This window comes from Vidua chalybeata, chromosome 9, assembly GCF_026979565.1.
Source record: "Vidua chalybeata isolate OUT-0048 chromosome 9, bVidCha1 merged haplotype, whole genome shotgun sequence".
Classification (NCBI taxonomy): Eukaryota; Metazoa; Chordata; class Aves; order Passeriformes; family Viduidae; genus Vidua; species Vidua chalybeata.
Window position 1 is genome coordinate 2,927,638 of NC_071538.1, and position 13,709 is coordinate 2,941,346.

General features: G+C 55.9%; 1 protein-coding gene across 1 annotated transcript in view; it reads right to left on the minus strand.

The window, feature by feature from the left end:
• Positions 1-13,709, minus strand: part of CACNA1E (calcium voltage-gated channel subunit alpha1 E) — a 96,173-nt gene that overhangs the window by 79,372 nt on the left and 3,092 nt on the right. Inside the window, exons 3-4 of the mRNA XM_053950042.1 lie at positions 6,098-6,203; positions 5,537-5,676 (exon numbers count right to left, since the gene is read on the minus strand). Coding sequence (XP_053806017.1) covers positions 5,537-5,676; positions 6,098-6,203 — 246 coding nt within the window. The remainder of the gene's footprint in view (positions 1-5,536; positions 5,677-6,097; positions 6,204-13,709) is intronic.

Consider the following 13,709-nt stretch of genomic DNA (forward strand, 5'->3'; position numbering starts at 1 on the left):
GCCACGTGGGAGGGACTGACTCACTCTGCGGCTTCAGGAAACCAACGGGGCGGGAAGGATGGAGCCGGGATCGCGTGAGCAGCACGCGGGCTGGATCCTGCGCTGGGAGAAGGATCTCCCCCAGAGCCAGAGCCACAGCTCTGCCTGCCCAGTGATGCCTCAGGGTTTAGCTTTTCTGTTTTTCTGATTCTGTGCTGCTTTAGTGTGTGGGTCTGAGCTTCATATGAGGGGATGGTGAGCTCTCTGCACAGAGCAGGGAGACAAAACAATTCCTTCTCCAGCTGGGCACCAAGGACAAATGATCCAAATAACATAAACAACAGTGGACTGAAGAGAGGAAAATAAGAAGGGTGGGACTTCATGGGCTAAAGCTGTAATTAAACCACTAACTCCAATATGCAAATGGACCAATACTTATAAAAGTGTCAGACCCCGTGACCAGTTGTCCATTTTGTGGCCATTTTGAGTTGTGCTGCCCAAGGTGGATCTGTGGAAGTCTCCTAATAAATTTATCCTTTAACTCCATCTAGTCTCTGTTCCAGGTCAGCCTTCACAAGGCATCACAGACATCTCCACCCCCCATCTCCAGCAAGGGGAAGCCTTTTCCCTCCTCACCAGCCTGTCCCCTGACCCAACCAGGGAAGCAGTGCTGCCCTTTGTGCGAGGTGCTGGTCCCAGGGCCATGGCATATGGCACATGAATCATTCGCCAAGCTGGAAAATTAATTATTCATCCAAACAAAAGACCAAACATTTTACTAATTGTTCTGAAAGGAAAGAGCTGTGAAAGGGGGCAGGCATCAGGTTCGATACTGCCAACATTCATGAAAGGAAAAGAAGGAAAGAGGGCGAAAAAAGTCTTCTCTGGTGTGATCAAAGTATTGTTGGGCTTTTGGACCTGGGGTTGTCTCCTTGCTGGTTTATCCCGATAGCACAGCACTCCCTGCAGCGGCTCAGGCTCCAGCAGGACAACCACGTCAGGATGCTGCACTTGTGCTCTGATTCCACACTTGTTCTCCAAACCTCTTATCCACTCCCCCAAGCTTCCTTGCCTGGGTGTGCCCTGTGCTCCCTGGGTTAGGTAAATGCAGGTGTGGGCACGGTGGGAAGAGCCTGTTCCCAGCCCAGGTGTGCTCTCACACCTGCGTGGTGTGCCAGACACCTGGTGGTGTCTGACACCTGGTGCTGGTGGGGCCAGCACCCAAAACCACTAGGGTATGCAGCACATCAATATTCCCTGATGCAGCTGCTGCCAGCGCCTGTTCAAGGATCTCCTTTCCATCCCTGGAACTCTAAAACTGAAAAGAGCATCCAAACATGCAGAACTGGGGTTGTGCAAGGTGCACTAAATACCTGAGGGCAAAACATCCCTGCCTCCCCCACGGGGGAGCTCAGGGGGAACTGTGAAGAGGGAACTTTCCAGGACAGTCATCTCAAAATCCAGGCAGCATCAAAACCGGCAAAAAAGCCAAGCTGCCCTCCTCATCCCTGGGCTCACCTTGCAACCCTGCAGCACAGCAGGGAACACCTTCCTTGGAATGATTCCATCCTGCTTCCCACCAGCCACAGCAGGAAATCAGGGCACAAGCATGCACAGGATTTCCCTGGGAGGTCAGAGCGAGAGACCAGGCTCGCAGCTGCTGCTTGGCTTTGCAGGAAGAGGACAATGGATTTTGGGACAGGACTAGGAGAGCCAGGCTTTCCTGCTCTGGCTTTGCTAAGGGCATGGTAGGCAGCGCCAGCAATCCTTCACTCCCGCTTTCCCTTGGCCACGCTCCACCCCACAAAACCCTTTAATGAAAACCACCGTGCCCAAGGGCTTCACAAAAGGCACCCAGGTGTAGAGGGTTATTAAACCCTCCCAAAAACCCTGACGGCAGTGCTTCCTTTTAGTGACCCTGGTGTTTTTATCCAGCCTTTACAGTGGCTGCTTCGCCAGCTCCTGAGCAGAACAACTTCACAAGGGCCTTTTGATTCCCGTTTGGATTTTTTTTTTCCCCATTGTGAGCAGTGCTCCCCCACCCCTTCACCTCTCATGTGTTATTCTATTACTGCTATTAAAAAAAAAAAAAAAAAAAAAGCCAAAGGGGCTTTGATAATGCTCAGGCACCGGAGTGTGTGAAGCACACACCCACCTGGATATTTGCAGAGGGAGTTTAACCCTTCCTGTTCCATCAAACAGCGTGTAGGACAAAGCAGGCAGCTGCAGGTGCTCTATCCCTAAAGGCATTCAGGGAGCTCATGCTCCAGTTGCTCGTGGCTGAAGCTCACTTTCTCAGAACCACCGAGTAAGAGGTCACCAACCTTCCCCCGCCCTTTCTGACCATTTCTGAGCCATTTTCCCTTCTGGTCCAGGTCACACTGCATCAAGCAGGTCCCAAATCCAGCCTCAGCACCCAGCTGGCTCTGGTTCTCACAGAGACAAGATGAGCATCCCCAAACCCCAGGGGAAACATAGATGTTCCCCTCACTGGTTCTGCCTCAGAACGAATAAAAGTATTTTATGCACCCTTTCATATAAAATTATTTTTAGCTGGGGGGGGGGGACGGACAGGCTGTTTTTTCATGCAGCAATGATGATTTGGAAACCACAGGTTACAAAAAAAGCAGGTTTACAAATGTGACTATTAGTTCCCCAGTAGAAGCTTTAGCATCAGGGAGTTTTAGGTGGGTGTTGATTTCCACTGAGATTAAAAAAAAAAAAAATTGATTTATTGACAGAAGAAGTTGAACTCTAGTCAGTGCCATCCACTCCTGCACAAGGTCCCAGGAGGCCACTCATGGGAGAAATCCCTCATTAGGCTTATGTACAGCAGGGAGAGGGTGAAGGAAGTCCCACTGCTCACAGAAATCCCAGCATGGTGTCTGTGACCAGGATGCCACCTGCACTAAGGGCCTCTCCCATCAGATACACGGCAAAAGGTAAGTCCAGAAAGGAGCAGTAACACCCTGTGTCACAACCGGGGGGACGAGGGTGAGTGTGACACTGGCTCCCTCTGGGTCCTTCAGGGAAGGATCCTGGGATGGGTCCTGCTCACGTGGGTATTTTCTCTGGCTCATCATGGGATGCACCAGCATCCAAACCCACTGAGGCAAGCGCTACCCTGCACTTCCGACCGCAACATCCCCTCCACCACAGCCACAACCTTTCAGTAAGCCACAACAACATCCCCACGGCCACCAAATCTCCCAGATCTCTGTCCAGACACTTTTGCATTCGCCAAGCAGAAAGTCTGAGCCCGCAAAGGCGATCCCAAAGCTCTGCCGCCCGCCTTACGCAACACAGAACAAGCCGCCAAGTGCAAACCTTCTCCCACAAGCTGTTTGCAAGTCATTTGCCAGCCAAGGATTATTTGCTGCAGGAATTTGCCAATAATTCAGCGGATTAAACAGGCAAGAGTTTCCTGCATGGGAGGCGCAGCCATGGCACCCGGAAACAGCAGCTTTGGCAGCACCGCGGGGCAAAGGCAAGAGCTGAACAGCACGGAGGAGCTCGTGGCCTGGTGCAGCTGATCCCAGTGACCCCAAAACCAGTCCAGGGTGAAAATCCACGGGTTGCCTCCTCCACCCACCATATGATAGAATTTGCCCTAACAGGTCGGTGAAGCCGGCACTGCTGGGGCAAAGCCAGCAGGTGAAGGGGCACTCCTGGGGTTCCACTCTGCTGGAGCAAACACCAGGATCCCAGGGTGGGTGTAATGGTGGGGAAGCAGACACTGGAGAGCTGCAGCCCTTGACTAGCAGTCCTGGGGTGGGGGGACACGGGCACCTCCTGTCGGGGTGGGCAGCACAGTGCTCGCAGCCCTTCATGGACAGTTGGTTCCCTGGCACGGGGCCCGGCTCAGCCCGGCACCGAGAGGAGCTGGTGAGGCTTCTGCCAGTGAGTAATTGCTGAGCGCTGACTCAGCACCAGCTCAGTTACAGCAGCGAGCCCAGAGCCGTGGGGAGGGCAGGAAGAGGGCCCTGGTGAGCCCCTCCTCCCAGCCCAGTGCTGCCCCTTGGCCCATGCCTCAAAGGATGCCCAAGTCAGGATGCAGGAGATGGGCATTTCCCACCACCCCCCAGCTGATTCTCGCACACTCAGCCCAGCAAGGCCAAGAGCCCCTCTTGTTGCTACCAACGTGTGTGCCATGCTGTCCCCAGAGGTGTGAGCACCTGTCCCCAGGGATGTGAGCACCTTTGCCCAGCCTAGGAGCCACAGAACCCTCTCCATGAGTCAACTCTGCAGATGTGGGAGAGCAGCAGCCTCCCATGCAAGGGCTGCACCTCCCACAGGCTGCCTGTTTGCTGCCCGTCACAAGCATCACCCACCACCAGCACACCCTCCGTTCCCAGGTGACCTGGTCCCACTCCCCAGCAAGGCCATCCAGGTCCCCAGTGGACCAAGGCAGTCAAAATGTCCCCAGCCGTGCTGTCCTCGAGCCTCCTCTGGTGCACAGTCCCAACCTGCACCTCTCCACCAGGGACAAGCAGCCCCCAGCACCACACCCCAGCAGAAGCGGGCTCTGCATTCCCCCTCCTCCTCCAAACACCCAGCCAGGTGTCACATCCCACATGGTGCCACCAGCCTGCAAGCCAAGAGTCAGGACTGTGCAGCAGGAAGCTCTGTAGGCATCCTGCCTGGCCACCATGCCTCAGTTTCCCAGCCTGCCCTGCAGCTGCTCTGTGCCCAGCAAAGCTCAGGGAGCACTCAGACCCTCATTGGACCCTCAGGCTCCATCTGTTTGTACACATCAAGCCAGCTCCTCTGAGCGTGACATTTCCATCAGCGGGCAAAAAGAAATACCCACAATCCAGGCACCACCTGCCCTGCACACAGAGAGGGGCCCAGGGGGTTGCCCTGGGTGGGCTTCTGCTCAAGCTGACTTCCAGTGTTGGCTAACACAAGCCCAAATGCCCCTGCCTGTTTCTGTGTCACCAGGACAGCCCAGCACACTGCAAGCAGGACTCAAATCTGGGCCACGTCCCTGGCAGGTGACACCACCAGTGACACAAGCAGCACACATGAAGCTCTGTGTGCTACCACCCCCAGCACCCCTGCTGCATGCTGGGATGATGAGCAGCATCACCTGGGAATGTGACCCTACCCAGGCCTCATTCCCAAACCTCCAGCACCAGGGCAAGCCTGGAAAGTGCTTGGGAAGGCAAGAGGAGAAGAGATTTTCCCCCTCCCCGCATAGGGTTTGACCAGAATCTCTCCCAGATCACATCCAGTTGCTTATCAGGTCATGCCACCACCTTGTCCTCACCTTGCCGTGTATTCAGGTGGGTGACAGGCCACCAGGTGAGGAAAGCTAGACATGGTGGCCTCAGAGCCAGCCCTTCTGCCCCTACAAGGAGCCTTATCCCACCATCAGTGTCCACAGCAAAGCACCTCCAGCACAGGCAACCATCCTCCCCTCCCTCATCAGGACAACGAAACACCACTGACAGCAGCAAACCAGGCACCTTCCCCATGTCCTGGAGCTCGTGCCCTCGCCAGGATGAGCCCCCAAGCCCAACCAAGCCCACCAGTGGCCCCACAGCACCCGACTCACCCGCTGAGGACCACGATGAAGTCCATGACGTTCCAGCCGTTGCGCAGGTACGAGCCCTTGTGGAAAACGAACCCCAGTGCCACGATCTTAATCCCAGCCTCGAAGCAGAAAATCCCAATGAAGTAGGGCTCTGTCTTCTCCTGCCAGAGTGAAATCAGTGACCAAGTGAGAGGGGGAGACTGAGCAAACACAGCATCAGGCATTTCACATTGACACAACTCGTGTCCCATCCCACCTCCCCATGACCCACCATCTCCTCTGGGAGCTTTCCCAGCCCTTTCTCAGCCAGCAGCAACCTCAGAAATAAACAGAGGGTGGCTTTGACACACTCAGATTGCCCAGTCCTTCCCTACCCCTTTTTAAGGGGCTTAAACCTTCCTGAACCCTTTCCACAGAGAAGGAATATGTTACAGCAGCCCCAGGAAGGCTGGAAGAGCTAGTCCCAGAGGAAACCTCCTGTCTGGCCACCCCAAAATCAGTAGAAATTGCCTGGTAGGATTGGGTGGCTGCCCTTGGCTTAGCCCCCAGCCCAGCAGAGAGGGATAGACACGGGGTACTCACTAATCTCCGTGACATGGGCGTCTTGTCATCCTCGGGGAGGTGCTGCTCCAGGGCCAGCACGATGCAGTTGGCAATGATGGTCGCCAGGATCATGTACTCGAAGGGAGTGGAGGGAAGTTAAGGAGCAGCGAAGAGCTGGGTGACACCTCCAACCCTCCAGCCCACCCTTGGCTTCACCTGCTCGGCCACTGTGGCTGTTTTCCCCACGGGAACATCCACACACAAAGTCCACCTCGGTGTTGTTCAGAAATGAGGGGAGAGAGCTCCCCAAGGCCTTCCTCCCTGTAGACCTGCTGGGCCTCATCACCTCCTCCCCAAGCTCACTGGACATCTTTGCTGGGATGAAAACTCCCATGGGAGAGATGCTCCTTGTGCAAGAGCCCAGAAGGTGGACACAAGGTTTGAAGCGGGACAACCAGGCTGGGCTTTGCCTGCAAGAAGGTTTGGCATGGTCCTTGGCAGGATCAGGCAGGCTCTCCCTGGCACGGCACACTGCTGGCCAGGGCTAGCATGTCCCTCTTTTCCTTCTCTTTTCCATCACCCATGGAAAATGGTGATCAGCAGGAGATGGGGCTCAGAAAGGGGAGGTGTCACAAGGTTATCAGCAGCCCTTGTCCTAAAAGCAGCAGCCCTTGTCCATGGGAGGAAGCGCCTGCACAGCCTGAGGAGGATGGAGCTTCCCTTGCAAATCCTGGGGATCTAACATGGATCACTCCACCGTGTGCCCTTGCCAAGCACCCTATGGGCAGCAGGATGAGCCCAGGTGGCACTGGGAGCTGCAGAGCACTTGGCTGAACATTCGCAGCTCTGGGCACTGGTGGCACCTGGGGTTGAGCTTCAGTTCAGCCAGGGTGGAAACTCCCTGTGGAGATATCCCAGCTCAGCCACACCCCAGCAAGACCCCAAGGGGCAGCAGCACCTTGTCAACAGGATCTGGTTGGACCTTTATGAGCAATCCTAAATCCTACACACACGTCTAGGTCTTACACAACCCTTCTCCAGGAGCCACCCCGAGCCAGGAGAAGTGGCAGCAGAGGAAGGAAAGGGCAGGTTGATGCCCAGGAAAGCACCCCAAACTCAGCCTCCTCCTGCCTTTTGATTCATGGGATTGAGGCAGGGACACGGAGCTCTCTCCTGCCTGGCCCAGGGCCGAGCTCTGAAAACAAAGCACTTCCAAATGACAGGATGGCCATATCTTTCCAACTTCTCATCCATCTTTCCCAATTCTTCACAATAAAAGCCCCGTTGTCCTCAGTAACTGAATGTGGAGCGATAGAGCAGCGGACAGCACACCCCTGATTCTGCTCCCTCCTTGCCAAAACAGCTCTATTACTGTCACCACTGGCACCAGCAGCCACCCAGGGAGAGGACTGCCACCTTCCCTTGTGGAAAGGGGATGTGATCCCACCTGGGATGGATTTGCCCATGAAGGAATCATCCACACTCCCACCATCCCAAGCTGGCTAAGCCTTTCCCCACCGCACCAGGCTTCTCCACACACAACACCCTCAGGCTGACATGTTTCAGGCAAGGAGGTGCCCATTAGCTCTGGGAAAAGGGGTGATTCTCTTTTCCAACCTCATCTTTTGGCCACTAACTACAGAGAAATGCCTTCAACCAGTGGCCCCAACCCCCAGGCAAGAGAAGACACCTCAGTGCCAACCATGAGCATGGGAAAAGGGAAAGCATGAAGTGACCCCAGCCCAGGGACGCTGGGCACGCTGGCAAGGTAGGAGCACGGATGGGCACAGAAACAGGTCCCCAGAGAGATGGCCAGGAGAGGCAGCCAGGGAGAGCCCGTGGGAGCTGGATTGTATTTAACTCCATAGGAAGAAGAGCCAGGGAAGATACATCCAAGGCATTTAAAGAGCCACTCAGTGAAATTAATGGTTGCTACGTTAGAGGCAAACCCAAAGAGAGAGGCTGCAGAGCTCCCTGCTGCTGGCTCAGACCTCGCTGCCAGGCAGGCACGGAGCAGGAGCAGCTCCCTGTGCTTGGGGAGGGGGTCCAGACTCCAAAAGTTTTCCTCTGAGGGCTCAACACAAGTGAATATTTCCCTGCATGGCTCCGGCAAAGTCCTCTCCCGGCATCCCACCCGAGGCCAAGCGCTCCAGCCGACCGCAGCGCTTGGCCCTGCGCCACCAGCCTATTTGGGATCTTTTTGTATCATTTTCCTGAAAGTCTGCGAGCAATTAGCACCGGCTTAAGAGACAAACAGCGTGATAGTGGGGCGGGGCAGCAGCTCCCCAGGCACCAGGCACATTTGCCTAGATGAGAAGTGTGGGAACGGCGCGGAGCATCCGTCCGTCTGTCCGCCCTGGCGCGGCTCAGCCCACCCAGCATCCCGCACTGCTCCCTGCCACAGCCACTGTTCCCGTGGGAGAGACACCCAGGTGGGGAAAACCCCACTGCAGCAGCATCGGAGCCCTGCTCAGAAGGGCCTGGGGGGCTCAGGACCACCTGGCCCCAACATCTGGTTCAAAGCACGAGGACAATGCACATCTGTCACACCCCTGCACAGGACCACGTTCCTGCTGCACCTCCAGCAAGTGGGTGAACAGATATCATCAAGTTAAGGAACGGTTTGAGTTGGAAGGGACCTTAAAGACCATCTCGTTCCAACCTGTCATGGACAGGCATGCCTCCCACTAGGCCAGGGTGCTCAGAGCCCCATCCAGCCTGGCCGAGCCTAAAAGGGCAATTGCTCCCCAAAGTACTGGCCTAAGCATGAGGTCACTGCCAAAAGTGATTCCCCAAACCCCACTGGCCCAGTTTCTCCGGGAGTTGAGCCTGGGTTATCACATCCAGAGCTGTGTGAGACATCAACCCCATGGAAACCAGCCCCCATAGCTCCAGCTGTGCCAGGTTCTGAGTTCCAAGAGGAAAAGAACCTCCCACGGGACAGCAGGAACATCTGGCTGGACTGAGGGATATTTTATCTCCACTCTTTACTTCTGCCAAGCAAGCATCCTCCCAGTCGGGGCCACCGGACAACCCTCTATCAGTGCTTTGTTTTCTCCCACATCAGATGAATAATTACAAAACCTCTCAGCCACCCAAAATGCAGAGTAGCCCTCGCCTCCCTCCAGGCCAAGTAATGAAAGCCCATCTCCCTCCAGCCTTCCCCTCCTCCTCCTCCTCCATCTGGCTTCTCCTGGAGGATCATTAGGGAGCCGATAAAAATAGGTTTTCTTATTGATTTATCTCCTTTACCCAATGCTCTCTCCCCTGCACCGTTGACTTGTTTCCTTAGCAACTGGGCCGATCCCTGTGCACGCCACACCTGCAGCTCCACGCTTCCCTCATGGTGCCTTTGAAGCGGGGACAGTGACCCCAGGCCATGGGGGCACCCCCCAGGCCACCTGGAGCAGGCACTGTGGGCCAACCCCATGCCTGGGGCTGGAGCTCTTTGGCGGGTCTGTCAGGAAGATCTTCCTGCTGTGACCTTCCTCTTCACCTTCCTCACTAGCCAGAAGCCCAAACCAGCCTACCCAGAGCATCCACCTGACTGGGGCAGGGAGTGAGCCCAGCTCCAGTCCCTGGAGATGGGTTTATGGTGCTGGCTTTATGGGTTTGTGGTGCTGATGGGACATTGACACAATCTCCACAGGAGGCTGGGTAAATCCTTCCCCATATGCAGGCAGGGACAGGAGCTATGGAGACATCCCCTCCATCCCACCTCTTCCCAGTCCCTTCTCTCCACTCCTGGGTAGGCAGGTGGGGAAGGAGCAGAGGAGCCAGAGGAGTGAGGCCTTGGGGAATCCTACCTTCCAGTGCCACCAAAAGAGCAGGAGCAGCTTAATCCCTGTCCACACCTGCATCATCCGGGTTCCAACATCTAGAAAGTCGTGTCTCTATTTCCCACCTCTCCCCACACCTCCCTGGGGACCTGCTGCTCCGAGGGGCATGCCCTGCTCCTCAGATGTCAATGAGAAAAAGCCTCAGTTCCTTCACCTGTGGACTTCATCTTGCCGGTCCCAATCCCAGCACTGCTGCCTGTCCCACACAGACATGGCACGGCAAGGCCAAAGATCCACATCTTCAGCATCCACCCTTAGGATGCCCCAATCCTCCTCCTCTCAGCTCCACGCCCCAGCAGGAAAGAGTGCACCTTCTCTCCAAGGCTGTTTTCACAGAATCATGGGATGGTTTGTGTTTGAAGGGACATTAAAGTCATCTGGTTCCAACCCCTTGCCACGGGCAGGGACACCTTCCACTAAACCAGGTTGCTCAGAGCCCCATCCCATCAGACCTTGAACAATTCCAGGGAGTCCACAGTCTCTCTGGGCAAGTGAGGTTTTTGGTGTCCAAGAAAAAAACGGAAGTGCCAAGTAGGGCAAAGTCTGTGAGTGGCCCTAATTCAACTCTGGGATTCCCCATCCCCACAGTTCCTCCCTGGCTTGTCCCTGAGGACACAAGGGATTTCCCTCCACTGCTAAGACTATCCACAGAGTTGTGGCCCCTCTTGTCTCCATCCCTGTGTCCTGCCACCTAGCGCTCCCAGCCCATCCATGCTGGGGGGGGATTGACAGAAAGCAACATCCAGACCTCAAATCCTCCCACCTGGAACCCGAGCCAGCTGCTGTGTGCCTGCTACGCGGAGGCTCAGGAGAGTGAACACGGGCTTGGGTTGTGCTTGTGTCCTGGAGTGCCCAGCCTGCCTCAATCCCACTGCACGGACACAGGAGCCCACCCTCCCTCTCCGCAGTCACAGCTGTTGCTGCTTTGATGGCTCCAAAGTGCAGTGGTTTGGTTCCCATCGAGGGTTAAAGCGAAGGCAGTGACAGCCAGGAGTCCAGCGGGGCAGAGCTGCCCACACTGCTGCCGCTCCCGTAGGGATGCAGGATGCAGGATGTGGGATGCCTGCCTGCCACGTGCAAACAGCTCCATGGAGAAGCGTCTCTTTCTCCCCCACCTCACCCTGGAAATCAAATCTCTCTCCTCTCCTCCTCCTTTTTTTTTTTTTTTTTTTTTTTTTTTTTTAACAAAAAAGGACCACATCATGTGATTTTCCTGCCTTAACATCAGTTTTTTAACTTTGGTTGCCACAGCAACAGGATGCAACTTGGCATCACCATGACAACAGCTGCCTCTGTTTAAATTCACCATCTGACAGGCAGCCTCGCTCTCCCCGGCTGTCAAAAAGATGGACCTGCCATTACACCTACTCGCCCCTCCCAAAAAAAAGCCTTCTAAAATCTGATGAATGGAGGGCACAGAAAACAGGCTGGGAGCAGGAGGAGGGGGAAATGTTCTTGGGGAGGGCAAGGATGGTGCTGCCCAAGGATGGCACAACATGGCGCAGGCTCTTCCCTTGGGAAGGCGAGACCTGCCGGAATTTTGGCCCAGGAAAAGCCAAGGTGCAGCAGGAGGTGCTTGGCCAGGTGGGGTGTGACATCACCAGGGTCCCCAAGGGGCACTGCCCATGCAGCATCAGGTCACAGGGAGAGTCATGGTGAGCAAAATGGCTCAGCCACTCACAGGTGTGCTTCCCATGGAGCAAAATCCCCCTGACTGTTGGGATGGGGCTCTGAGGGCACTCCAGCTGCTCTAGGCCAGCCCAACACCAGATTTGGTCCTCAAAGGGGACGAGATAGGTGAAATCCCTCACCACGGGGAATATGGACATCCTCTTTCCCTGCCACACCAGGGCAAGGTGCAGTGGACAGCCTGCAGCCAGATGCTGTCCTTGGGGACATAGCCACAGCCACACAATGTCATCTGGCCTTCCTGGGGTGGGAGAGGGATCTTATCCAGGCCAAATGTGATTAAGCGGATGAGGAACGGAGCAGATATAGATGAGCTGCAGCCCATCTCGTATCCTAACTGAATTGGAGCTTTACAGGCAGCCAAACAAATGAAATCAGGGTAAAAGGCCTGGCCATCAGCAGGAGGAGAACAGGCAAGAGGACAAAGCTGCGTTTCCCAAGGAGAAGAGAAGGAGATGTTCCCTAGAGCCAAAACAGCAGCTGCCCCGTGGTTTGGGCAGGAGCAGTTTTAAAAGAGCAGCTCCAATGGAGGCAACGCACCGGGCTTTCCAGCGAGGAACTCGGCAAAAGGCTTGCCTCCCATGGAGCTGCATCCCAATCCCAGTTGCTCGTATTTCTCCTCCTTCTCCTCCATGCATCATCCCTATTTACACTGGGAAGCCAAACTGCAGAGGCTGCTGGTTATAATTACACAGTTACCCAGCAGATATCCAGGCCTGAATCACCAGATATTTTTAGCCCTATTACCTAGTCAACCAGAGCTGGATGAAGAAGAGCCTCCACTCCGCCCTGTGCTCCTCTCCAGCCCCTTTGGCTTTCCTCGGTGCTGTGCCCACCCTGACCCACAGAACCAGGACTGGCCCTCCCAAGGCCAGCAGCTCCTACTGACCATAGCCAACATCCAATGCTCTCCTCCCCAAAATTCCCCCGCCCAGGAGCGATGCCATGGGCTCCAGGCCAGGCAGCTGAGGTGCTCACATGGTTTTCCTGGCACTACCAAAAGGCACCAGCTGCCTGTGCCAGGCTACAACTACAAGGATGGGAACAGCCGGCTGGGCCAACCTAACCAAACTCATCACGAAAAGGCCTTGCCCATTCCCAAGCCCTCAAAACTCCAGTGGTGCAGAGAACCATCCAGGGTGGATGCGTTTTTCTGGGAAGGAGATGGCAGCGGGGAGGGGGATAGGCAGGAACACTGAGCTCCCGCGTCTGGAGCACGCCTGTTCCCAGCACTCACATGGGAATATGTCACTTACTTCTGGAAAAAAAAAAAAAAAAAAAAAACACAAAATGAGCCCATCTCCCTCATGCATTGCAAATTCTAGGGGAGAATAATGCTGGGGAGTTCTGCTCATGTGGTGGTGGTGGAGCTCCAGTCTCTAGGAGACAGCAGCTGCCTGGAGATGAGACATCACGCCGGCACGGGACCCCAGCCCACGCCGGGAGTGCCGGGCCAGTGGCAGCACCCCAGCTCCTTCTGGCTCCCAACAAAAGCCGGAGGGGTGAGAGCCCTCCCACACCACGCTGGAAAAGCACATGAATAATTTGGCATATTGTGAAAAAGCAGGCAGCCGGCCTGGCCGCTGCCCTGCAGGGCTCTGCGCTGAGCCGCCACGGCCCCGAGCTCGCCACCGCACCGGCGCTTCTGCAGCCACCCACCCCGTGGGCGCTGCCAGGAGGGGCAGATTCGGGGATGCCAAGGGGAATTCAGCCCCTCCAAGCTGGCCCTTCATGCCCAGGTCACCCCCTCGAGCCTGGAGATGCCACAGCTCCCCGGGCAGGACCGGTTCCTGCTCAGCAGAGGCTTGACCTGGCGTGTCGGAGCTGCAAAGGGACAATTCCCCTGCCATGCTCTGCAGGGCGGGTGACCTGTCCTGCATCCCTGGGCCTCACCAGAGGCTTTCCCCCGAGGTACCTGTTGCACCAAACCGAGGCATTGCACGCCTGGCACCAGGGAAAACTCTCCCGTGCCCACCAGAGGAGCCAAGAACTCCACCAACAAGTTGCAGGGAGAGAAAGCGGCAGCAGCAGGAGCTGCATGGAATCACTGCTGCAGAACACGGCACGGGGAGGCTCCTACGGCCACAGCGTGGCCATGCTGAAGTTTTCAGGCTCAGATCCTC